This window comes from Triturus cristatus, chromosome 11, assembly GCF_964204655.1.
Source record: "Triturus cristatus chromosome 11, aTriCri1.1, whole genome shotgun sequence".
Lineage (NCBI taxonomy): Eukaryota > Metazoa > Chordata > Amphibia > Caudata > Salamandridae > Triturus > Triturus cristatus.
In genome coordinates this window covers 1,044,120,756-1,044,147,273 of record NC_140594.1, presented here as the reverse complement: position 1 = coordinate 1,044,147,273, position 26,518 = coordinate 1,044,120,756, and the positions used below count along the sequence as shown (strand labels likewise).

Here is a 26,518-nt window from a genome sequence, read left to right as displayed (position 1 = left end):
GAGGGCGTCACTGTTTGTTCTTGGGGGGAGGACCTGGTGTTGCCGTAACCGCGTCCTCTGCCCTTTGTGCTTGAGCCACGATAACCACCCCGGGTGTTTTTATCGTAGGTGCTTTGTGTGTTGCCTTTGTTGTAGGTTTGCTGTGACCCCTGTCCTCTACCTGCTCCTCTATTTCCGGGGCGACGAAAGGAGCCGCTCCGAAAGGACTGCGTTTGAAGAGCCCCCATGGACTTTGCAGTGTCCGTGTCCTTTTTTATTTTCTCTAGGGTGGTGTCAACCTCCGGCCCGAATAAGTAGTCGGGGTTGACAGGCTGGTTGAGGATGTTATTTTGTACCTCAGGTTTGAATCCGGAGATTCGCAACCAGGCGTGTCGTCGCAACATGACGCTAGTGTTTATGGCTCTGGCAGCTGTATCTGCGGCATCCAGTGCACACTTGATGGATGCGTTTGTGAGGAGTTGTCCCTCCCTGATGAGGATCTCTGCACCTTCTTTGAATTGGTCAGGGAGATGTTGGAGTAATTGTTCTAGTGTGTCGTAGTGTGCTCGATCGTAGCGGGCGAGGAGCGCCTGAGTATTGGCAATGCGCCATATATTAGCTGCCTGGGCCGCAACCCGTTTGCCGGAGGTCTCTAGCACCTTGCACTCTTTGTCCGGGGGAGGAGCATCACCTGTTGTTTGCGAGTGTGCCCGTTTGCGAGCATTCGCAACTACAATGGAATCTAGAGGTAACTGGCCTCTAATGTAGGTAGGGTCCCCAGGCGCCGACCTGTATTTCTTGTCGATTCTGGGGTTTATTACTCTTGCCCTGGTGGGTTCTTTGAACATGTCCTTTGCTGGTTTGAGGACACCCTTTAACATGGGTAGAGTTTTTATATTCCTTTCTGAGGATGCGAAAGTGTCCATGAGAAAGTCGTCCTCCACGGTGTCAGAGTGGAGTTGCACCCCATGATTGGCCGCAGCACGTTCAATTAGGGCGTTGAATGCGGCAGTGTCCTCTGTGGGAGATGTTTTTGCTCCATAGAGTTGCGGGTCCTGTGTATCCATAGGTGCACCCGAGTCTACAGGGTCATCCCAAGCTTGGTCAGGGTCCTGTTGGCCTTCAGGGTCCATCTCTCCGGGGTAGGGGACGTGGTCACCCATGTAGTCCTCCAAAACGTCAGTTTCGGAGTGTGTGGGAGAGAAGGACTGTGGATCCTGGTAAAAGGAGTGGAGAGGTTCAGAAAGAACTGGTTCCGAAGTCACCGGCAGCTTTTTCTTAAGCGGGATCCGGTAGGAGTCCAAAGCTGACTCTGAAGTTATTCTCCTTTTGTGGAGCACCATCCTGCCGGTGTCGGCGTCGATGACCTGTGACGGAGACGACTCCGCAGGAGAGCGTTCGGCAGGCGTGAACGTGGTGTGGGTGACCCGTGTTCTGATCTGGAACAGTTTTGGGGCCGTGGATGGCGGCAGGCCAAAAGTGATATTGGTCGGTGCCGAAGGTCGGTGGAGCTTTTATCGGCTCGGAGCCTGGCGTGTCCTGGAGGACTGCTTTGTGTTTGGTGCGTTGCGCAGCAACGGTCCGCACCTGGAGTGCCATCGAGTCCTTCGTGCCAGCCGTTTCCGTAGAGGCGGGCGTGGACTTCTTCGGTGCCGGCGAGTCATCGAGTCGAGGGGCGGCAACGGCCGTCGACGTCTTTGATGTGTGCCTTTGGTGGTGCTGTCGAAGCGGGGTGCGACGCAGCAGGCAGTTTGACCTTTGGGGTCGGAGCCGATTGTGTCGGTGCCGGTAGCCGAGGAGGTTTGGTGGCACCGAAGCTCTTTTTCCGTGTGTCGGCGCCCACGTCGGCTGCTGCAAGCTCGGCACCGAAATCTCGTTTGGTGCGGTCGGCGCCGACGGGTTTTGCTGGCGTCGAAGGTGTGGTGGGCCTCGATCCGACCAGCGTTACTTTCGGTTTCGGTTTCTGGTGAACCAATGCGGCTTTCGGTTTCGGAGAAGGGAAACCAGCCTTTTTGGGTAGTAACGGATGCCGCTGAATGTCCGAGGCCGGGCCAGAAGGCGGGGCCGAAGAACTGCGGGATAGGTCTTGGGTAAAGCCCGAAGGCGATCCCTCGACCGGATCCATAGACTGGCTCACTGGGATATCCTCAGTCTGTACGGGTAGGCCTGGCTCGTCACCGGAGCTACTCTCTTCGGCCCCTAAGGCCTCATTGTAGTCTCCTACCTCGGTGTCGGCTTCTTCTCTGGAAAAGAGTTTTTCTTCGACGTCTTCCGATACGGAGTCGTGTTCGGAAGCGGGGCTGGAGGGTAGGTTCTCCACGTCTTCGACATCTTCGTCTTCGGCGCTGAAGATGTTGGCTGGGGCCGGTGCCGCTTGCTGCGCTTCGAGTCTTGCTGCTCGTCGATTCCGAAGAGTGTTCTTGGATCGGAATCGGGCACAGGCCATACATGTAGATTCGTCGTGATCCGGTGAAAGGCATTTGTTGCACACCGGATGGACGTCGATATGGGGATATTTCGCATTGCATACCGGACACCGCTTGAATGGTGCCCTCGATTCCATCGTCGATGAAGGGTCGATGGTCGGGGAAAATGCGAAAAAGTTGGTTCTGGAAGTTAGTAAGCTAACAATATACTATCGATACCGATCGGGAACAGTACCGACGCGAACTAAAGGCCTTTTGGCCTGTAAAAAGGTTTTCCTAACTTGAGTCAAGATAAGCACATCCGAACCCAATGGCGGAAAAAAACAATCTGAGGATGGAGAGGATGCCCATGCGCACTGTAGTCCAGGGGAGGAGTCACCTATCCAAGGATACTTCGAAGACTCTTCCAGGACAACAACGTGGAAACATCCGGACCCAACACTAGGCGGCGATCTATGCACAGATATGAATTCAGCAGCCCACATGCCTCGAACTCAGTATTCCTGTTGGCTTCGACAATGTTCACAGGGCATCTACAGTTTCCATGCAATCATAATGTTTAATTGACAACATTTTGGTAAAATAAAATAAATAACTCACAGCTAGAAGCTTGTCTCCAATCTGAAGTCTACCGTCTTTGTGTGCAGCACCTCCTTCAATGATTTTGGTTACATAAATACTATTATCACCAGGAATGTGCTGATTCCCAACACCTCCAGCTATGCTGAACCCAAGACCTGCTTGAAAAGAAGAAGAATGCATTTAAGTTATCTTTTCAGAAATCACGATCTGTTAAAGGTAACTGAGAAAGAAGAAACAATCATAATGTTAACATATCTTATTTTGTCAAATCAATAGGCCTGCTTTTATCAAAACCAGAACAGGTGACGGCATTCACAAGACAAAGTTACTTACCTGTAACTATAGTTCTCCAATATTGCCATCTTTCATAGACTGACATGCTTGGATCATCCCTTTCATTGAACTGGGAGTCGAACGGTAATCACAGAATGAAGAGCCATGTTAAACGGAGAGAAAAACTTTAACAGTCACAGAAATAGCATATTCACGCAATTTTAAAAAGAGCCATCCTTCAGCCAATCAGCAAACAGCACAGTCTACACCCTTTCCCATCCAGGTCATCATAGCTTAGATTTCAGAGTATGTGCTGAAGAAGCTTAAAACATAGGTGAGTCTTATGGGGACAGACATATCTTACAAGAGGAGGAAGACTATGGGTTACACTCGGCCTCACAGTCGCGAAACGCAATATATCAAGAAAGTGGGGTTCAGGTTCTAGACCAACCCTGAGGGATAGAGAAGAGGATATAGATTGGTGTATGCAAGCAGAGCAGGTTGTCTATGAGAGTAGGGGGTGCCCCCACAAGTGGTCCAAAATCTGGGGAAACTGGAATACTGATAGAGGGATGCTGTGTCCGCCCGTCCAGGCAACCCCTCATCTGGAAGAGAAGTGACTCAGTGTGGACATGGTGGAACTCACGCCCTGCCAATTGTTACTCTGCAATGAGGATGTGTGTAGAGAATTGTCACGCATTTATGTATTGCAACGGTTGTCCATTTGTGCGACTTAAACTGCTGCTGTTCTGCTTTGTGCCTATAATAAAAAGTTAAAACATTTTTTTTTTTTTAAACATAGTTGAGCCTGAGCTGGGGAGGAGGGTCACTTGTGAATCCCGAAAAAGCACAATATTGGAGAAGTGCAGTAACTTTTTCTTCCTTCAATATTGGATGTTTCATAGATTCACGTTTAAAGCACATGTATATTCAGAATATGCAGTTGTCAGCAGATAGAGGAAGACCATGAAAGAAAACCGGTTCACCTTAATGGAATAAAGAGCGTAGGACTCTGCCGGGGTAAAGGTATTTATTTCTTCCAGCTGGTTGCCCTGCAAATAAGGATGAGGATGCAGACGCTTCTTATTTAATGTGCAGTCACATTTGCTTAGAGAGAATGGCCTGCTTCGTTATGACAAAAGAATATGGTTGCAGACCCTCGGCGAGCTTTACTCATTTTGAAAGAGATTGTTCTTTGTGGGGATGACCATAAGCCACCAAAAGTTGATCAGTATATCTGATAGATCTGGTCCTGTCGAAATAAAACTTTAGGCATCCTTTTACACCTAAGGTATGAGGAGTTCTTCAGCAGCATTACTTGGCTTCTTGAAAGCATGCCTATAAGACTATTGGTTTGTTGAAATGGAAGTCAGTTGGTAGTTTAGGAATACATTTTGAGTTTGTTTGCAGTATGACTGTCATCTCTGAACTACAGAAAGGGTTCCTTGATGGTAAAGGGTTCCTTGATTGTAAAGGTTTGAATTTTGTGAAATCTTCTAGTATAGGTTAGAGCCAATAAAACTCCAACTTCCAAGAAAGAAATTTAAATTCTCACTTTTTGAATTGGTTCACAAGGACTTCTATTCAATTGGGTTAGATCTGTGTTTAGTTACCATGGATTACAAGGTCATATAGAAGTAAAGATTATGAAAAAACCTTTATGGAATTCCTTAATGAGTTTATTAGACCGACGATAAAGCTGGTTCTGTATCCCCCTAAAGTGTGGCATGACAGCCAGATGGATTTTGACAAACAAGAACCTGCTAAGCGAAGAAGGTAAGGTAATACTTGCTGCGAAGATGACGACATTGGGCGCAAATTATGCTCAGTACACCAAGAATAGAATCTTTTTACTCCATGTGACTTTATTATAGAGTCAGCTCTGGCTTTAACTAGCGAGTTTCTGCAATCATTTGGAATGTCTAGTAGCTGCAATTTGTTGAATTCAGGAGTCAAATCATCAAGCTCAGTGACAGCAGTACGTAGCATTGTCTTGAATGAGGCCTTAATTGAAAAGGAGTTGCTAATCCTGAAGGTTGTTTTATCGGTTCAGTTGCAGCGGATTTTAAGGCAGCCAAGCCAACTCAGAGAGGTTCACTAGCCAAAGTTTCAACACCCATGGCTGCATTATGGAGAAGGCATTTAGCATTTTTAACACACCCCCTATTCAAGCTGTGTAGATTGTCTATCCCAATAGGGGTATTATCACTGTAAACGCAAGTTTGTTATAGATTTTAGGATCGCCTGTCCCTTAAAATGGCTCTGCAACCCACATTCATACAACAACACTAAACTTTCTCAGGGGCAAGGTCCTAGAAAGGAGCTAATGGCACTGACGGAATGTGGTAAGCAAAGAATTAAAACAGCGGTTCTTAAACGTTTGACTTCTGTGGACCCCCACTTAACCATTACTGGAAACCAGGAAACCCCGCTGAACTAGAAGCCAGGGACTTCAGCCAATCTATTTAGATGATTTTAACCGCAAAACAGTACATAAACAAGCATTCTTCAAAAAAATCTACAAATGATGAAATATATTAAATTCCCAAACAAATATAAAAAATAAATCGATATAGGAAGGTTGGAGCTTTTCTAAATTTAAGGGCATCCATCCATATTATATTGTGTTTGATGCACTTGCACTGCTCCACAAATCAATCTGAGAATACTAATTTAATTTATAGCCTCCAACTTATAATTTCTGCACATTTACAGATCATTTTGCATTTTTTCATTTTACATTTTTCTTCTTTTATCATATACACTTTATTAATCAGTTAATATTATCAGTTGCGGACATCCTCGAGGAGGTATCAATCTGTTAATATTATTGCTTCTTTTAATCAATAGTGAAAGGTATCCTTCACAGTAACTCTTTAAATATTTTCCATATTCTGTGAGTCCATGTGAAATATGGATTTTATGTCTGAATTTTGTGCAGTAAAATACCAAAATGTGGAAAATAAATATATTTTCTAGTGGTTGGAAACAAATGTATAGAGAGAAAGGCAGACATGTATGTTGTCATAGGCCACAAAGGGCCCCTTTGGGTGCTCCCTTGACCACAGACACTGATGAGGGATCTTGGTCCATTTAGTCCGAGACCTTCAGAGAGTATACATGAATCTTGGGTTTACTTAGACAAAAGTTGAGAACCACAGAGACTACCCATGTAAAAACAACATGGGGCCAGAGAGTAAGGTCTCCAGAGCCTTGCAAGTGAATTTCTGTCTCAACAATAAGCCACTGCTCTTCAGATAGGGTATTTACCCAAAACCAAGGCATTTGAAATTCTGCGTAATTTTGTAGCTCAGACCTTAACTGTCACACTACTGCAGGCTGCATGTCCCAAACTAAAACCAACTGAAAAAAATGGTTACTGTGCAGAAATCTTCAAAAGGAATCTACACATCAGATAACTCATAATTCTCCAGTGTCGGATCTTTCATAGATTAACAGGCTTATCTCATCCCTGTCATAAAGCTGAGAGTCCAACAGTAACCATAGACAGCAGTGCAAGGTTAAACATAGGCAGAAAAGCTTTACCAGCCACAGAAGTAGTCTAGTCACATTATTTCATAAAGATCTCACCTTCATCCAGTCAGCATTCGGCATCCGTCTCCACCCAAGTCACCAAAGCTCTGATTTCTACTGCATGTCTTGAGTGAAAGTGAGTTAGCTCTGAACTTCCATCTACAGATAAGTTGACTATTTGGTTATATCTTAATTTCTGAGAAAATACCTTCCGTCTCTGAGTCTTCTCATGCTGCTAAGACTTCAACATGGCTGAATCCTTTATAATATGTATGTTTGAGGCATATGAGCTGTAGATTGTATACTTTAGCATAGGTCGCCATCTGGTGTTGGGCTCATATGGTTGCACTTTCTTTTTGTGGAGAAAGTCTTTGTAGTCATGGGATAGGTGACTCCTCCTTTTAGTGATAGTGCACATGGGCATTGACTCCATCTTCAGATTGTTTTTTTTCTGCCATCGTGTTCGGATGTAAACGGCTGCGCTCCGGGTCGGTATCTTATTCGATTCCCCTTCCAAGTGCAATCCTTCACCGCCCAACGGTATTGTTTTCGATCGCACTCCTCGACGCGGATCCAACACAAAATCTCAACACCTTCTATTCCGGTAGTCAACGTGTGCCATTGGGCCTATCCGCTCCATAAGGCCCTACAGCTAATGGAAAGAACTCCATTCAAAAAATGCCCCCTGGTTGGTGCCAAATTCCCACACACTGATCTCCACGAGGTCTGTAACCTTTGCCTCTCTCCAGAACACGAGGAGGAAGATTGCCCGGCCTGCGCTTCATTCCGATCGGAGAAAACATATGTGATTGGCGGGTTCGACGTCACGTAATGTCTCGATCCACTACCTCGGTGCCGGACGACATCTTCGATGCAGGCCCGATGCTCCAGAGGAACAAGAACCGGACAATGAGAACATAAGCGTCTCCGAGGCCGACAAATCAGAGGCCGAAGATCAGATGGTTACTCCAGGTTAACGAACCGTGAGTACTGACATCGACACTCCTACCTCTTCTCAAAAACATAAGGCTCCGGGAACACCTTCGCCTTCAGGCTCAGGTTGACACCGTGACAGAACTTCCGACGCCCCGCCTTCGGACTCGACTCCGAAGTCCAAATACAAGCCTTCAGGCGACTCGGGACAGAGCCAACCCCGCATCGGTACCGAAATTCCATCCTCGGTACCGAAACCCAAACATTCGGCACCAAAAAACCCTCAGAGCCGAAACCAGACCACAAATCTTCGGAGCCGAAAAAGAGCAAATCTTCGGAGCCGAAAAAAGACAATAAATCCTCTGAGCCGAAAAAATCCTCTGAGCTGAAAAAACCCCAGAAATCCTCGGAGCCAAAAAAGTCCTGAGACTCCACAGCTCCTCCAAATAAAAAGGACACTAAGATCCCTCCTAAAGCTTCGGAATCAAGGCCAAAACAACCAAAAACATTGGTGCAGAACAAGGATACTGGATTAGAAGACTCATTTCAACCAGATCCAGGGGACCCCAAACAAAAAACCCTTCATATTGACCCTAAAACTGGTCATATCAAAACAGTTCTATCAAAAAAGAGACCTTTGGACTCCCCTGAAGTCTCGTTTCGTGTAATTAAAAAAAAAAAGAAAAAAAGGGAAATTTAGTATTATTTTGCCCTGCAGATGCCCTCACTTTACCTTAGTTTTTCCTGGAAATTCTGGGAGCTATGTCCTTACACCATATTTGGAGTTTTCTGTGTCACCCTCGGGGAGGCCTTTGGGCAGTCTTGTGTATTGGGCGCTCAGGAATAAACCTAATTTTACATTTTGGATTACACTTTAAGCTTTCATTAAGGAATTGGATTTTGTGATCAGGATTGGTTGTAGAAGAACCCAAGAGTTTTGATGTTTGATCAAAAAGTGGCCTTCATTCTGTTTCAGTCAGTCAATCAATGAATCTGCATGTGTATAGCACTGCAATCACCCGTGAGGGTATCCAGGCGCTGGGTGGCAGGGCTCATTTGAAAATCTAGGTCTTGAGTTTCTTCCTGGATGAGTCTTGCGTTTCGTTCAGTGAGAGTGATGTCCTGAGATGGAGGGGAAGGTCATTCCAGTACTTGGCAGCGAGGTAGAAGGAGGAATGGCCACCACTGTAGTTTTGGCAGATGCAAGGTTTCTGAGCGAGGGTGGTGGATTGAAGGTCTCTGGACGGTTGTTGGAAATGGGAGATATGACACTCAAATGGCAGAAGGCGATCACACATTTGTTTTTTGGGCATTACTCAATCAGAAAGTCGAGGCCCTCTAGCTTTAATTAGGCAGGCGCCCTTTAAAGATGAGCCAAAAAAAGGCATTTAAGAGATATTTTCATACGTTAGAGGAAAGAACAGATGGCATGCATTACGCATAAGTTATGGATCATATCGCGGCTTGACGAAAGCAGTGTCTAAATCTGCTAAGTGAATTCACGTTTCTTATCATTGTACTTAAAGATGGAGTGATATTAAGTGAAAAGGCATACCATACATTAACCATACCCATTTGCGCAGAGTTAAGCAGGTAATTCAGCAGTGCAACACACACCTGTTCGTGGATCGCACCATCCATTCAATGCCCTACTTGGCAAGTACTGGTCTTCAGTTGCTAGGTAACATGGCAAAATGGCGGCTTGTGGAGCAGCAAATGACCACAATATTCACCCCAGCCAGGGTGAATCAGTGAAACCGATTTGGATAATGGTAAAACTGCAAAAGACTTGAAAGTGAAGTTGAATCCCATTAACAGCTTAGTCCCGTAAGGATTTTATTTTTAAATTATTGAATACAAACTGCTTTCAAATACAGCTACTTGGAAAAGACGTGCACTGGCAAAATGGAAATGCATTAGGAGACTGACACTGACATCAATTCGATATGCTCAGGAATAACAAATGCCATTTTCAGTTTGCCCTTTGAAAGTCCTAGCGCTTCTCCTGTTACCCTGGTCTGGCTAGGGAGGCCGTAGTTTCTCCTCATTGGCTTTACCTTCGTGCCTTAGCAGTAAATGAATACACAGACAAAAAACGGAGATGGCCTGGTTTCAACTGTCAAAGAACCTGAAAAATATTCTGTGAAAAAGAGTCTTTAGGACCGCTTCTGAGGCATTTTACTCCCGCGTTAGGATGGCGGTAATACCTTGTTCCACATCCACCAAGACTCCACATTCACACCTCTTATGGGCCTTCTACACGGCACAGCAGGTCTCATCCAGGCCTCAAGAAATATGATCACATCACCCCCAGTCAGATGGATGTTTAAGCTCCACTTGCCAACCTGCACCATTTTCAGAATCAACTGCATCACTTACAAGGCTAGCGTAACCAGCTTTCCTGCTTATCTTGCAGACAAGTTCATCCCGGATGGCTCTCGGCACAATTGCAGCAAGAGACCATCAGACTAGAGGCTAACAAATGTAAGAGACACAAGGCAGTAGGGTTAATTCAGTTATGCACCCTGCGTCTGGGACACCCATCAGAGCCTCCATGTAAGCAGCGAGGCAGCACAAGAGTCTTTTTTTTTTTAGGTAGAGCATTACCAGCAACTTATACCAACAGATTGGTTATTAGTAATTACCAGTAACAAGAGTGGATCTGCCTCATCGCTCTAGATTCTCTACCAATTTACTGTATCCCTGTTGGCTCACAAAGAGAATCTCCTTTCTTTGATGCAGGTTAACCAAAGAGAATTATTCCTGAGAATGCCATGCATGTGCAGAGTGAACTCCATCCTCATCTTTTTATAGTAAACTGATGTGTGCTGGCAGAGAATACATCCTCAGCTCATCTTATTATTAATTGCTTCGGGTTTCTGTGTACTTTAAGTTTCGATTTAACTGTTAACTAAACAATGATATCTATATGGTCAAGGTACACTACTTTCAAATCTCCTGCATGACCAGCTATATTTTGAGTTACTATGTGAATTTTAGAGAGTGACATTCGCTCCCGAACTTACTGGGACATCCATTAGTTTACTGATATAAATTGAAAGGTCCGTCCTCTGTTCACATTCATTAAATGCTAGGAACACAAAGCTGATACTGCTAAATTGATCTACGAATACACTTAAGATACAACTGTTGACATTTAGAGATCAAGAAACATTGAGTTACGCAGTAAATGGCTCAGTGCGTGTGACAATGTTTTTTTGGGCACTGGCAACCAAAAAAGAATGCACAGGACTGGGAAAGACGTGCTGAAGCAAACAAGCTACTTACCTTCAATAACACTCTTTCCAACTCTATCCAACCACAGATTCCTCACCTTTACAATATCTCCTGGAACCGGACTGGATCCGAAAGATTAAAAAATGTAACTTTTAACAACCTTCAAATTATTCACTGTGTCTTCATACGAGGATCTGGCATTCTGCTGATACTTTTTTCTTGTTTGTTGATGTAACCACCAGGGTCAAGGCTGATACAACTGGACTGGTACGCGGAATGCCTGTTCTTGACACCCGTTAGACTGAGATGTGGGCTTCCCTGCACACAGTAACAAAGCACTACTGCTTTGACATCCAGGTTAGACGGGAAGAGCATTCCATGTTTTGGTCCTGCAGAGCTTTTAGGCCTGAGCCATTCTGGAGACCCTTCTCCATCAGAGGTATTGTTTTGGTGTCTATTCTAGAGGTGATGAAATGTGGTTAGAAAAATCTGTCGAAACAAGTTGTTTACCTTTGGCAACGCTTTCTGGTGGATACTCTATTTGATACTGCAACTTCCTCACTGGCCTCCTATCTCCTCTGTTCTGCTGAATTGTCTCTTTTCCCATCTAAAAAGATCTCAAACTAGAGATCTGAACGCTGATACCTCTTATTGCTGGGCTGCGCGTCCGAAAGCGGGCAGAGTCTCAAAAAGAAACAGACATTGGCATGGAGGGGCACTGCTTATAATAAGCAGTTTATTTTCTTTATGTTCGTAAACCTACTGCTTCACTTCATGATCCAAGATCACCATTTTTCGCAAGAGCGCACTTCTCAGATGACTTGGACTTGAAATACCAAAGGTATGCCTTGTGTGGGTCTGTCACAGACATTTATTTGCAACAGTCCTGACAAGGTTTAAACCTGTAGTCTTTGGAGGAGACCTAGTTCCCTTTTCACACTAGTAATTTTGGTTGAAAACATTTTTAAAAGAAAACCACTCATCAACAAATGAAGAAGGAAAGTGGTAGTGGCGCTCTAGAGCAGTGTAAGAAGTCGCAAAGAAAAATTTGAAGGTTGAAAATGTAAAGCAATGTATCTTATGGATATGAGCAAGCTGAAAAAATATATTAACCACACAATTATAACAGCTCGTAGGTGGCTACATTAATTTTATTCCTACTTTTAGGGTCAATAGCTGGGCATAAGCAACCTAGGAACACACTATATAAAAAAACAAGCGTCAAACTTACTAAGACCAAAAAGCATGATCGCTTGATGGAGGAGGTCCTAGATATGTAGGCATAAAATGGCCGCAGCCACGATCAATGGAACCACTCTGCCATAGGTCAGAGCTGAAGGTAAAAAATTGAATTATCTTGGGATCCCTGCAAATGGTAATGTGGTAGAGACATTAAGAAGCAGTTGCTGTGAGAGCATGTCGATACAAGGGATTAGCATTCCATTTCACACCACAGGCTATGGTTTGCCGCAAGATCCTGAGGCACATAAACTAGAGTGGACTTTTAGTTTACACTTTTTTATTTTTAGCACACAGCTTTTCGTTATCGTTTCTCTGTGTTACTTAGGACATACACCCTTTTAACTTTGGCACTATCGGTCGATGTTAGGATCTGATTATAGTCGACACAAGGTCTTCACATGTCATGGAAGCATTGTGCATTGAAAAGTGATTCCATATACTGTAAGCTAGTGACTCAGTCTTACAAATGTTACATAAGAATAAATAACTTAAAATGGTTAACCAGTCTTTATGCAATGTCAAGAAAAAATGCAAATAGAAAGGTTAGGTAGAATGAAAGAAAATAAAGGGGTCTTGCATTATTGGGCATGTACACATGGGGGTGTGATAAAAATTTGAAAAATATGTCACATGTATTCTACAGACCTTTAGGACCCTTCACAAGTTTAATTTCCATGATTTTTTCTGTGAGCGGTTTCCTCCTTTTGACATACAGTCTCACGATAGATCCGGCCTCTTTTAATGCTTCCACGGCTTTGCTGTGCGTCACATCACGTACATCTACGTCGTTGACTCGCAATATACAGTCATTAACCCTGAGGAGAGAAATTCTGTCAGTCAGTATATTATTTACAAACAGAACGGTCAATTTAACATTGCCAACCAATTTAATGAACATTTAATGACTGACTTATACATGGAAAGCGATACTTATATAAACAATGCAGTATGTTAACAGGTTCGTATCATAAGAAATCCTATGCAAAAAATCATGGAATCTGGCGCAATTCTAATTGATGTTCAATAGCCGCACATTTGTGTATGAAATTCCATAAGGCTATGATCAGTTCCCTTTCTTTGTTGTTGGGAGGCTGCAATAAATACATAAAATGAGCTGTTTCAGCCCAATACTGGACAGTAAGATAGCCACAAGTCAGTACAGCTGTACAGATATGAGCAGTGCTTGCGAGGCTTTCTTCCTCGGTTTTAAATTGTTTCATATTCTGGAAACGGAAAACTGTAATGCATAAGGATCATCAAATTAGAAGGGGAACAACTAATTAATTACCTGCAATTGTGGCTCTACTTCAGAAGTCGATTTTATAGATTGACAAGCTTATATCAATATTTGCAGTCGTCTGGCTGATAATGTTCATTAAAAACAACTGATGTGAAGAGATCAAATACTTCAGGTTACAAATCCCCTGACCTTTGAGTTTTTTCTTTTACCAGGAAGCCTTAGCTCTGCTTACTGATCGACTCCACCCAAGGCATCTTTTTGATCAGATTTTCTGTGTTTGAAATAGAATCAACTATCTACATATATACAACAGTGAGTGTGTTGTATTTAAATGTATAATAGATTGCAGTGCTTAAGAACTCTACTTACAAACAAGTAAATTCTTTAGCAGATCTGGCTGGCATTGGCCTAGAGGATGTCCGTAGACTAGTCCAGGACGTTGTGGGGTGGATATCCCCATCATCATCTCCCAGTAGTAGCTCGCTCTGCTCAGTCAACCCAAACACACAATGGCGAGTCTGGGGGTACCTCTGTGGTAGTGTAACCTTGGAATCAGACTAAGATAGTGTTGCGATCGGATGGGCTGAAGCAGATTCAGTGTGCGACCTTGGTTGGGATTGGACATAGACATCTGTATTGGATTCTTATTGAGTCCCCAAGCTCCAAGGTCAATGAGGACTAGCCCTTGCAGGAATCATGACTTCTGCCAAGTACATCACCCTTGAGTCATGCTCACCCCATTAGCACCACTGCTGCTAAGGCCAGACACCACAGTAACAAACTTACTACTGCTTTCACAAGGTCCATTGCAGCACTTTTCTCCTCAGCTGCTACTAATATGCTGCCTTTCACTCCCCCATGCTGTGTCCTACTATCCGTGTGTTCCTCCAATGCTGCTGCAAAAAGAACAGCGATGAACACATTGCAGCCTAAGTGAGCTGATCCAATTCTGTAAATTAAGATCAAGTTCACACTTGAAGATATCATCACACTTAAAAGGTGACTATATTAAAACATTAATTAAAAGAAAATACATTATTTCACATTTAATACATTGAACTTTGATTGTTATGCGTGTGGCTCACGAAAATCGATGATTGTGAACACTATCACAGCAGAAAATGTATGTACGTCACTTGAACTTGCATATGTGGATCTAAATTATAAATGTAATAACTGTGTGGTTTGCGACGTTTCAATTACAAGGCATTAATGCAAAGTAGTTTAATTTTAGTTCCAGTGCATTCTCTAAAAACACCTGAAGAGAGGTCTATGTTTCCTGCAATGCAAATAACTACTTACATTTTACCAGAGATAAATACATTATTAATTCATGATAACTTTACTTTTTTTAAAGCGCTGTTCATATCAACAGTTCTTCCCAATGCTGATTTGAAGTACACAACTAATCTTACTTTCTAGCGGTTACCCAATGTCTCATAGTATTTTAGTATACAAGGAGTGGTGTGTACTGGACAATATTGCGAAATTAGACCTCCATATGATATATACGAATCATTTTTGTAAAAACTTTTTAGCGAGCTGTACATTGTGAACACAATCAAGGAATAAATAAACAAGCAAAAACAGTTCAGGAGGGCAACCTTGGGATCCTGGCCTCAAAAACAATTAGACCTTTCATTAGACGCCTGAAAGCACTACATGTAGGCTTTAGCAAAGGAAGTACTTGAGCAGAGAACAATGAGGTGGAAACGTACCTGGGTACAGTTACCGAGGAAGAGAAAGCTTTCTACTAGAATAAAGAGACGAGTAAGTGATATGGCAACGAATCCATCGTCATCCTCGCCTTCTTTTAAACAGGGCATAAGTTAGGGCTACACTGCGCTGCATAGAAAAATTGCATAATCTACCACTTGTATGGCTTCCAGTAACCTCACTGTCTTCGTCCTTCATTGTGTTTGCAAAATACATTCTTGGTCTATCATTTTGCAGCATTCCTTTGCCGCCATGCGCATTTGTTCAAAATAGTTCAATGTTTTAATGTGCAAATTCCTGAATCATAATTGCTATGATTACGTTACCTTTTCAATCTAAATCAGCTAATTAAAAGACATTCCAAATAAACGTAAGGTCATTGTGTTACTGTAATAAACAATGTATTTCTAAATTTAAAATTCGGCTGTACTGCACTTGTGGTGTCAAATCCTTAGCAGGCGCACAACTGGTTTGTGGCACTCTTCTGTCATTATAAAACTGATATGGGGAGCCTTTCAGAATAAGCAGGAGTCTTTCTGAGCTACAACCCTCCTGATTCTGGACACATATACAGATGTCGATGCAGAGTATAAGGTATGTCACCACGCCTTGTTTGTGATTGATTGGTGAAGGGTACATCTCTGCTTTATACTTAGGAAGAGGCAGACTTAGTTTCAGCACTTTAAGGTCATTGTAACGAATGAAAAAAGTGGACAACATAATTTACAATTCATGCAACACTAGCTTCATTATTCTGGAACATAGCTGTAATGGGAGCAGTGAAACAGTTTTTGCCCCCAAAAAGTTTTGAATTAGTTATACTTTGCTATAACTAGTTTTCTCCAAGTGCATTCCCAACAAATAATAAGTATTGGTGACTTCCTGTAGGTGGTGCGCAAATAGCCTATTTTTCAACACAGACAAAAGGTTTTTGAATTAATGGTGAACATATCACTTCAGGAAAATGGTGGTATCCCAAGCTAACTACATCTCCATCATCAATTAATGTATCCTGGGATTACACTGGATGTACTACATTACTGAAGAAGTGCAAAGTCAGCAGCTGAAGAAGGACAACCAGTGTCCATCTGTCCAATAGACTGGCTTTATAATAATAATCAACAGCTAAAAGCAGGCAACCAATACATAGTCATCAAACAAAAGGGGGGCAAAAGAGGGAAAGTAGCCAGGTCGCCCTCCACTTATGAAACCACAACATCTGGTAACTAGAGCACACTATTCTTTTTTAAGATAACTGGGGCAGTCGGAAACTGACTGCCCAAAAGAGCTGGCTTAGTCAGAATGCCAATCATATCTCATTCACAGTGCTCAATTTTTACATATTTGTCAAAACACCAAAGGAAACTGGAGACAAATAAAATAGGTGTGAAAGGTCAGTAAATAATTCACGTAAGCATCACCAAGGAAGCTGCTGGTTGGTACTCACCAGTTTGCTCACGCTATCATCACTGGTAACTTTCATGACGTAGAAAAAGACTAAAGGCAGTGCCCTGATTTTAAAGGTGAAAAGAAAATACAAGAAAAGAGGTGAAGGGTGAAAGAGAATGCAGTATTGTTATTACTGTCATTCTTGATCAATCGGACCCCAAAGTGAAAAAGAAAGTTGCTTCTCCAAGTTAAAATGAGTTGTGACTCACTTGCAGGTATACATACTTTATTGATCGCAGTGATCACACTCAGATTAAAATAAAGGCATGTGTTAGACCATTTCACTTAGAAAGGCCGACATGTTTCATTGCCACTTATTTCTGTCAATTTCATCGGGGCTAGGGGACCAGTCTCCACCTCACTGATACTTCACACACCCAGTGGTTGCTACCAGGGTTCGTACCAGCAACCCAGCCGGAGGAGATAGGTCCAATTGTTAGCAACGCATCCCTTGTAAAAAGAAGCAGTCGCCGCTCGTCAACCGCACTACTGGTCGTCTCACAGAGATGACCTGTAGTGACCTTTCACACCTTTTTTATTTGTCTCCAGTTTCCTTTGGTGTTTTGACAAACATTTAAAAGCTCTAAAACCTGGTTTAAATTAATTCAATACAGTATAGTTCACCAAGCATATATGACCCCATACAGACTGAGTAAAATCTACCCAGATAGACTGGACACATGCCCTAGGTGCGGAGCTACAGAAGGGAAGAGAGCGTTGAAAACAATACAGGTAGCAGCTGGATAAGTTATCCCTAAGACGATCCGATCTGTTCTCCTGCATTTATTACCTACCCCCCAAAAAAAAAGCTGAGTAGAAAATGTGTGCTTTTGGGTCTGGTGCTCGCAAAGAGGAGAATAGCAATCTCATGGCTTAGCCCGACTCCTCCACTGGTATGCAGGTGGGTGCAGGACTTAAAAGAATGGACAACAGTGGAGCTGGTCTGAATGAAGCACATAAGGAAAGATGAGACTTGAAGAGGACGCACAAGCATGGTCCACGATGATTGCGGATGGAAAAGAAACAGTGGGTACGAATGAGGAGGTGGTGAAGGCTTTGCAAGGTACCCCAGATCAGGAAATGTGATAGATGGATGTGAAGATAACTGGCAATGTAAAACCCCTGAGGCATGCTATATGGATTCATCGACAAATATGTAAATACTGGACACTGAGACACAGGGAATGGGAGGTAAGGGTGGGGTAACTGTTGATGAGAAAATAACACTTACATTGGTCAAACAATCGCAACAAATTGATTTCTGTAAAAAAGTATGACATTGAATGAATATCCTGTACAATGTATCCGACAATATTATTATATGTGAAATACCAATAAAAAGTGTTTTAAAAAAACAAAACAATTTGAACCTGCTGCCAATTGGGTCAACTGATATGGAATGTTTCAAGCATATGTGGCGGCACTGGAGGTAGATGACTGTACACAAGAGAGGAATTGTCTCTTACAGAATGAACTTGAGTGGGAAAACTTACATTTTTACCTGCTTTGCCAAATACCACACAGATCAGTCTGACTGGTTATGTCGCATGCAAGACATGCTGTATCTAGGATATGGGCTTCAAAAAACACATCTGTTTCATTGGTTCCTGTTACTGTCCTTTAGAAATGCTGGCTTTTCATTGGTGAATACACTTAGTAGTCTCTCCTTTTGGAATTTTGTATCCTCCCATGAGGACTGCCCCTCTTACATGCATTCTTACTGTGCAGGTTATTTATACTTAGAGAGAACTCTTTTTTTATTTAGCCTGCCTCTTTGATTGTTAACTGTTCTGTTGACTTGTTCACTGAAACTTTGGTCCGTCGCTTTTTCTCCCAGTGCCCCCCTCACCCCTACCACAACACTGCTTCAAATCGCTTAATCTCCAGTGCCTCCCTCCCACAGCACTGCTCGCAGGCCCCCACCACTCTCGGGGAAAGATGTTGAGCCTGACAGCAGACACGAACACTGATCCCCAGCTCACCAGTTGGCAGCTCTAACCACTGCGCCATATCAATTGCTTAGCCAAGTTGCAGGGTGCAGAACCATTTGTGGCCAAAAGAGGTCCAGGGGACACCTAGTGACAACCTATGATACTGCATCCTCACATCACTGCTTGTTTCAGAACTGCCATTTTCACTCCATGCGCTACAGCACCATTGCAGGTGTACTACATTAAAAAAACACATATTTCTTTATTTTATTAAGGTGTTTAGGTATATCTATTGCATAGGTAAAAAAAACATTGGCAATTATAATGCCAATAGCTCCAACAGATGCGAAACCTATTGCTTTTCCAGTAGTTGTTTCAGTATGCCTTCAGACAGCTTAAGCTCAAATATGGGCAGAAAATTAATGCTGTGGAGTATTTAAATTTTATACAAGAAAGCACGAAATTGTGGACTTAATTGAAGAACATATCGCCGAATTCCAAAGATTGTCAGTGAATTGTGACTTTGAAAAAATTATGAATAGGTACTCAAAGTCTAGTTAGGAACAGGTATTCATTTTTGTATGTGCCCTAAATCCAAGAACGTTTGCGAGTGGGGTATAATCTCTCTTTAGAAACTGCCATTTACAAAGGAAAAGGCATTGAACACTCAGTAAGATTAGTGGTAGAGAGAAGAGGCCAAGTGAATGCTGATTTTTTTCGATGAAAGATAGATGGGGCAGTCTGAGACGGAATGTAGAACACTTCATGTATTGCAACTGACTTTTCTCTCTGATGTTATTGATGTGGGAGTAATTCCCATGCCGGTAGCTCAAATGTTCTGCTAAGTAGTTGATAAACCATTCAACAAATGGAGAAAAGAGTAATCATTTTAGCTAAGTGTGCAGATGAGGTAAGAAAAATCTAGGTTTGTATTCTTGTGAGACATGACATTTTAATTGATAGTAAAGAGGTAAAAGTTATTTTGAACTTGTGTGACTGGTTCACCTTACTGGGAGCTTGGAGTTGGAGTTCCAGGGAACAATTCCCACTTGCTGTACAAGCAGGAGGCCACTTGGAACACAAATTTAACTTGTATCTTTTCAAGAAGAAATTAATTTTAAAGGATGCAAGACTTGTGATGGAATTTATATAGCGAATGTGGGAGATCCGATCCTGGGTTGGCTGCATTATTAAAAAAATGGGTATATGCCTATATCCAGATATATGCAGATCCTTCTGTTTATATCTTATATCTTTATATAATACATTCTCTGGAAGTGTAGAGGGGGGTGACACAGAATTCAGAGGAAGCATGGACAATAATCGGTGTGTCTGTAAGCTTAGGGAGAAGTTTGGTAAGGTGTTTATTGAGATGATATATGGGTATGCCATTTTTTTAAAACCGCATTATTCTGAAAGAGGTCCAAGTGAGGCATGAAGCAAGTAATCTTCCTTTGTCATATATAGCAGCGGCGTAACATAGGTCCCTGGGGCCCCCTCAGCACAGTACCCTGGCCGGAGAGTTCCTGATTGAGTCTAGAGGGGGGGCCCTCCTTGTACCTTGCAAGGGGGCCCTCCTCAAGTGACATTACGCCACTGATATAGAGGGAACCCTAAGGGGAAGCTCCAGGGTGTGTTTGAAAAGGTTCATAGAGCCTATTGAATCGTCTGCATAGTGGTTTACTCTAGTTATTTTGCTTGAAGTTTCTGGTGAGCTATGCCTGTGCTTTGATTTGCAGAGCTTAAACAATGCTGTATTCATGGACCCATCACTCATTATCAAGCATGCTTGAAATTATTTCTAGCATGGCAGTGACAAAATTATTCACAGCTCTGAATCTTGCTAATGCATATAATTGGGTGTGGGTGGAAGTTTGGTTGAGGCTTTTGTAACTATTGCAGGACTATTTCAGTTCAAGGTGCTGCCATTTCGCCTTTCTACTGTGATTATCTTGGCTGCAGCATATGCAGGGATCTGCTTGAATCTAAACCATGCCATGTTGAAGAATACTGAATGTTCCATAACATGAGTCTAAGGAATAGCCTGTGTCTTTTAGTTCCTGCTGAGTTCTATGCACAATTTGCTAACGACTGTTCTGCTAAGGTGGAACCTCTCAGAATACTGCTTAAGAATGCCAAAATTGTGTAGGAACAGGAGCAAAGGAATGCTTTTAATTCAAGAAAAGTGAGATTGTGCAAGCTACTTGTTTTAGATGTTTGCAGAGGGAAAACAGTGCTTAGCTGCAGTGGATGACAGCAACAGTAGTTTGACTGTAGGTATACATAGTGATAAGCATAAAGAATGGTTTGTGGCATATGGCTCAAGATCTTTGAGGAACTCTGAGAAAGAGTGCTCTACTAATAGAGAATTTATTGTTGGCGTATGGGCTACACAATATTTGTGCATATTGTTATCCCATACCAGTAGGTGCAAATGTTTCCACAGAGGGAAAGAATGAGGATTACCGTCCACATATCCTACTGTCTAACATATTCTTCTTTTATATATATTTTTGGTGGGTCTGGGCAATGAATGTAGATGTCTCTGGGTTCTCGGTTTGTCTTGTCATATTTGCTGGTGCATTAAAGACAGAGGTCAACTATAACTTATGAATCCCCTCATGTACCTCTTGTAAACATTATCGCAATTAATGTAAAGCGCTCCGATACCTTCTGGTCTAGCTATCACTATCTAAAACTCGAAATAATAATAATTTGCAGACTTGTGAGATTGGTTTCAAAGATACCAGTTTGAGGTTATGAATGTTGCAGGAAAAGAATAACAGCAGGTGGATTTTATGTCATGCTTGTATTTGCCTCTTCCGGAGTCTCATGAAATAAAGAAATATATGAGGTGTTTTTATTTTTTTTTACTGAATTTAGAAGTTGTATATCAGTGGGTACACTCACTAAGGTGGAATAGGAGCTAGCAGGTGCATTAAGATTGTTTATCAAAATTCAGTGGAAACTTTCATTGGAGGATGGTATACTCATGGGAGGATGGGAGGAGTAAGACAATACGACTGTTTAGTTTAAGGAGGAAAATTGTGAATTTAAGCCATGAGGGGAAATTATCAATGTCTGAATCCTAACAAATAATTGATAGTGTAGGGCTTGTCCATGCTCTTTCAAGGAGGAAAGCTCATGCCGTGGAGGCTTTGGGCTAATACTTTAAACGGTCCGAACTTAAATTGGTACAAATCCTTATGAAAGATTGATATTTTTCTTGGAGGGTATATTTTTTTGTACAGAAGGGTTGACAGAGTACTTTGTTTCAGATATTAGGCCACGGTTTACCTATAAGAAATTCGTGATAAACTTGGCTTGGGTTTGTACAAAAAAGAATTTCCGTGTATCATCCACAAGACAGCGGATAAAAGAGGCGATTCAGCTAGCGATGGGCCATGGAATGAGTTGAACTGAAGAATTGCAAGCCACGTTATTGGAATATAGGACTACCCCTAACTTGGAGGCTGGATGTTTTCCGCTTTGAGTGGTTTAAGGGATGGAATCCGGATTCTTTGTCAATATCCTGGTGTTTGAAAGCGAAGGTGATGAGTTTATGGGATCCTGCATGGAAGAAGTATACGGGTGAACGAGACAAAGTTGAAAAGTTTAAAAAAGGTAGTGCATTATCTGGACAGTAGAAGAGTGAAATTGTTTCGGTCTTTAACTGCTGTGAGGTAACCAGTTGGGAATAATCTTCAAAGTGTTAATAGGAGAGCTGGCTGAATGTGGTTGGGGCTAATTAGAGTTATGAGAGTCTTAAAGTAAGCTGCTGAATTAGAAGAGGGTGTAGTGTGGAATTTGAATAACTTTTCTATGTTCATATATCAGCAAGGACATGGGTTAGTGTTGTTGGAGAAGAGTACGTTTTCACCTAGTGCATGTGAGCTTTCCGGTGCACTTTTTTCCTCCGGAAGGTCCGGCTAGGAATAGTGTGTCTACTGAAGGTTTACGCTTTGCTGAGAATGGTTTGGTTGGTAGGATGACAAGACCTGTAGAGGGAATATGCTACTTACCAGTATGCATCTGTTCTTGGCATGTAGAGCTGCAGAGCCACACACTGAGGATAAGATCGCCATCTGGTGTTGGGCTCGGATGATTGCAGGTTGTTGTGGTCTTCGGAAGAAGTCTTTGGTCACGAGATTGGTGACTCCTCCCCTGGACAACAGTGCGCATGGGCATCTACTCCATCCTCAGATTGTTTTTCGCCATGATGGGAAATGATGGAGTGTATAAGAAGTAAAGAGAAAGGATGTCCATGCGCAGTGTCTAAGTAAGACAATGCTGGAACGGATACAGGTCCCGGGGAGGCAGGTGGCCGTGTGTGGCTCTGCAGCTCTACATGCCAAGAACAGATGCATACTGGTAAGTAGCATATTCCGTTCGAGGCATATGAGCTGCAGATCACACACTGAGGATAGACTATATAGCAGTGTCTCCCCTAGCGGTGGTCACCTGTATCAGTTGCAGCAGTTTGGAATAGAGTTTTTAGGACAGCTTGGCCTACTGAAGCTTGTTGTTTGGATTGCACATCAACACAGTAATGCTTAGTGAAGGTGTGTGTAGTAGACCATGTGGCTGCTTTGCAAATGTCTTCTAAGGGGATATTCCCTAAGAATGCCATAGAAGCCCCTATTTTACGCGTGGAGTGCGCCCTAGGGGGAACGTTTAGCTTTTGGTAACATATTTGGATACATTTGACTATCCATCTGGCGATACCCGATTTTGAGATAGGGTTGCCTTTATGTGGTGGAGCGAAAGCAACATACAGTTGCTTGGTTTTCCGAAAAGGTTTGGTTCTGTCGATGTAATACAGTAAGGCTCTTTTAACATCTAAGGTATGAAGTGCCCTCTCAGCTACTGAGTCTGGATTAGGGAAGAAGACTGGCAGTTCGACTGACTGGTTTAGATGGAAAGGGGAAATGACTTTAGGGAGGAATTTTGGATTCGTCCTAAGAACCACTTTGTTCCGATGTAGTTGTAGGAAGGGTTCTTCGAGAGTTAAGGCTTGTATTTCACTTACTCTTCGTAGGGATGTGATTGCGATGAGGAAAGCCACTTTCCATGTGCATTTGTGCATTGGTTCAAATGGGGGACCCATGAGCCTTGTCAGAACAATATTAAGGTTCCATACCGGGGAAGGTGGTAACCTTGGAGGAATAATTCTTTTAAGATCCTCCATAAATGCTTTAATGGCTGGTACTTTAAAGAGGGACAAGTGTTGTCTATTTTGCAAATAGGCTGCTAATGCCGCTAGGTGTAGATGTATAGAGGAATACGCTAAATTGCATCTTTGCAGGTGTAATAAATAGCAAATGATGTTTTGGATTGAAGCATCCAGTGGTTGCATGTCATTATTAGCGCAGTAAATGGCAAATCGTTTCCATTTTGCAGCATAGCATTCCCTAGTAGTAGGCCTCCTGGCTTCTTTAATGATATGCATACAGTCTGAAGGAAGGTTGAGGTACCCGAACTCTAAGACTTCAGGAGCCAGATTGCCAAATTCAGTGTTTGAGGATCTGGGTGTCTGATTTCTCCATGGTTCTGGGTTAGAAGTTCCGGGGAGAGACGCAGTTTTTGATGTGGAACTAACGATAGTTCCAAAAGTGTGGTGAACCAGGGTTGACGTGCCCAAGTGGGAGCCACTAAGATGAGTGTCAGCGACTGTTGTTTCAGTTTGCGTACCACAAATGGAATGAGTGGGAGAGGCGGAAAAGCGTACGCAAATCTGCCGGACCAGTTCATCCATATTGCATTGCCCTTTGACCGCGGGTGTGGGAACCTGGCGGCAAAGGTTGGGCATTTTGCGTTTTCTTGTGTGGCGAACAGGTCTATGTCTGGATGTCCCCACTTTTGGAAGAATGGGAGTAAGACTTTGGGGTGTAGTTCCCATTCGGGTATCTGCTGTGTGTGGCGACTTAAGAGGTCGGCCACCTGGTTCTGAACCCCTGGGAGGTGTTCTGCTAGCAGGTAGATGTTTTGGGGAATTGCCCATCTCCAAATTTGTTGCGCCAGTCGGGACAGTTGTAGAGAATGTGTCCCTCCTTGTTTCTGTATGTAATACATTGTGGTCATGTTGTCCGTGCGTATGAGGACAGTCTTGTTTTGTAGATGCACTTGGAAGGATTTCAGTGCTAGGAACACCGCTAGAAGTTCTAGGTGATTAATGTGGAGCTGTTTTTGTTGAGTGGTCCACCGTCCCTGAGTGGTGTGTTGAAGGAGGTGGGCTCTCCACCCCGTGAGAGATGTGTCGGTGGTCAGCACAACTTGTGGAAGAGGATCCAAGATCGGCCGCCCTTTGGACAGGTTGATGGTGTTCCACCACTTCAGTGAGCGGAGTGAGCGGCTGTCCACCAACACCAGATCGGTAAGTTGTCCGTGGGCCTGGTTCCACGGTTGTGCTAGACATTCCTGTTAGGGACGCATTTGAAGGCGTGCGTAGGGTACTATGGCGATGCATGACGCCATCGTGCCTAAGAGTTGCATGAACACTCTTGCGGGGAGAGAGTGTTGTGTTTGAAATGTTTTGATGAGACTCTGTATGTTGGCTATCCTGGCTATGCTGGGATAAGCTACAGCTTTGGCTGTGTCTATGGTGGCTCCCAGGTATTGTTGTACTTGGGAGGGTTGTAATTGAGATTTGGGATAGTTGATCGCAAATCCCAAGTTGTGTAGGGTCTGAATAGTGCGGTGAGTGTGGAGAACGCATTTGTCTAGAGCGTTGGCTTTTATGAGCCAATCGTCCAGATAGGGGAAGACATGGATTTCCTGTCTCCTGAGGTATGCTGCCACAACTGCCAAGCATTTGGTGAACACCCTGGGTGCAGTTGTTACTCCGAATGGGAGAACTGTAAACTGATAGTGTTGACCGTCTACCACGAATCGTAGATACTTCCTGTGAGCGGGATGCATAGGGATGTGAAAATATGCGTCCTGGAGGTCTAATGTGGCAAGGAAGTCCCCTTGTTGAAGTAATGGAAGGACCTGTTGGAGGGTCATCATGTGGAAATGATCCGATTGTATGTACTGGTTTAGTAGTCTGAGGTCCAGTATGGGTCTTAGGGTTTTGTCTTTTTTGGGAATGAGGAAGTATAGGGAATATACTCCTGTGCCCTGATGTTGTAGCGGAACAGGTTCTATTGCGTGTTTTTGAAGCAAAGACTATTTATTGCTTGAGGAGCGTGAGGTGGTGAGACGTCATGGAACGGTACCTGGGTGGTATGTTTGGGGGTGGGTTTATGAGTTCGAGGCAGTAGCCAGACTGGATAATTTGTCTTACCCATCTGTCTGTAGTGGTAGTATTCCAGACAGGTAGGAACTGTTGAAGTCTTCCCCCGACCGGAGTGGAATGGTCTGGGGGGAGTAGTGGCGAGTCACTGTTTGGTGGCTGTAGAGGTGCGGGTGTTGTTATTGCCCCGTCCTCGACCTTTAGTATTGTTTCAACGATAACCTCCTCTAAAATATCCTCTGTTAGGGGATGTTTGACCTGATGTTTTGAAGGTTGAAGAGTTGTCTGTTCCGACATTTTTGGAAGTTCCTCTATAAAAGGAGCGACGAAAGGAGCCTCTAGGTTGAGTAGACTGTAATGCTCCCATAGATTTGGCAGTCTCATTATCTTTCTTCATTTTTTCTAGGGCAGTGTCTACTGCAGGGCCAAATAGTTGCTCCTGATTAAAGGGTTGAGCAAGAATGGTGGTTTGGAATTCCGGCTTGAAGCCGGAAATGCGCAGCCATGCGTGGCGTCTAAGCAATACGCTTGTGTTGACTGCCCTAGAGGCGGTGTCCGCTGCGTCTAATGCACATATAATGGAGGCATTGGATATTAGTTTTCCCTCTTGAATGAGGTCAGTAGCCTGCGTTTTGAACGGTTCAGGCAGGTGTTGCAGGAGATCCTCTAATTGATCATAATGGGCTCTATCATAACGTGCCAATATGGCTTGTGTATTTGTAATACGCCAGTGGTTAGCAGC

General features: G+C 43.3%; 1 protein-coding gene across 16 annotated transcripts in view; it reads right to left on the bottom strand.

The window, feature by feature from the left end:
* DLG1 (discs large MAGUK scaffold protein 1) overlaps window positions 1-26,518 on the bottom strand; it is a 1,320,486-nt gene that overhangs the window by 391,449 nt on the left and 902,519 nt on the right. For 8 of the 16 annotated variants that reach the window (XM_085635286.1, XM_085635289.1, XM_085635299.1 and 5 more), the window contains 2 exons: window positions 12,852-13,021; window positions 3,006-3,142 (listed from right to left, as the gene is read on the bottom strand). In XM_085635286.1, the coding sequence (XP_085491412.1) occupies window positions 3,006-3,142; window positions 12,852-13,021 (307 nt within the window). Of the gene's footprint in view, window positions 1-3,005; window positions 3,146-12,851; window positions 13,022-26,518 lie in introns of all 16 variants that reach the window. The other 8 variants (XM_085635285.1, XM_085635287.1, XM_085635288.1 and 5 more) reach the window with 1 other exon arrangement.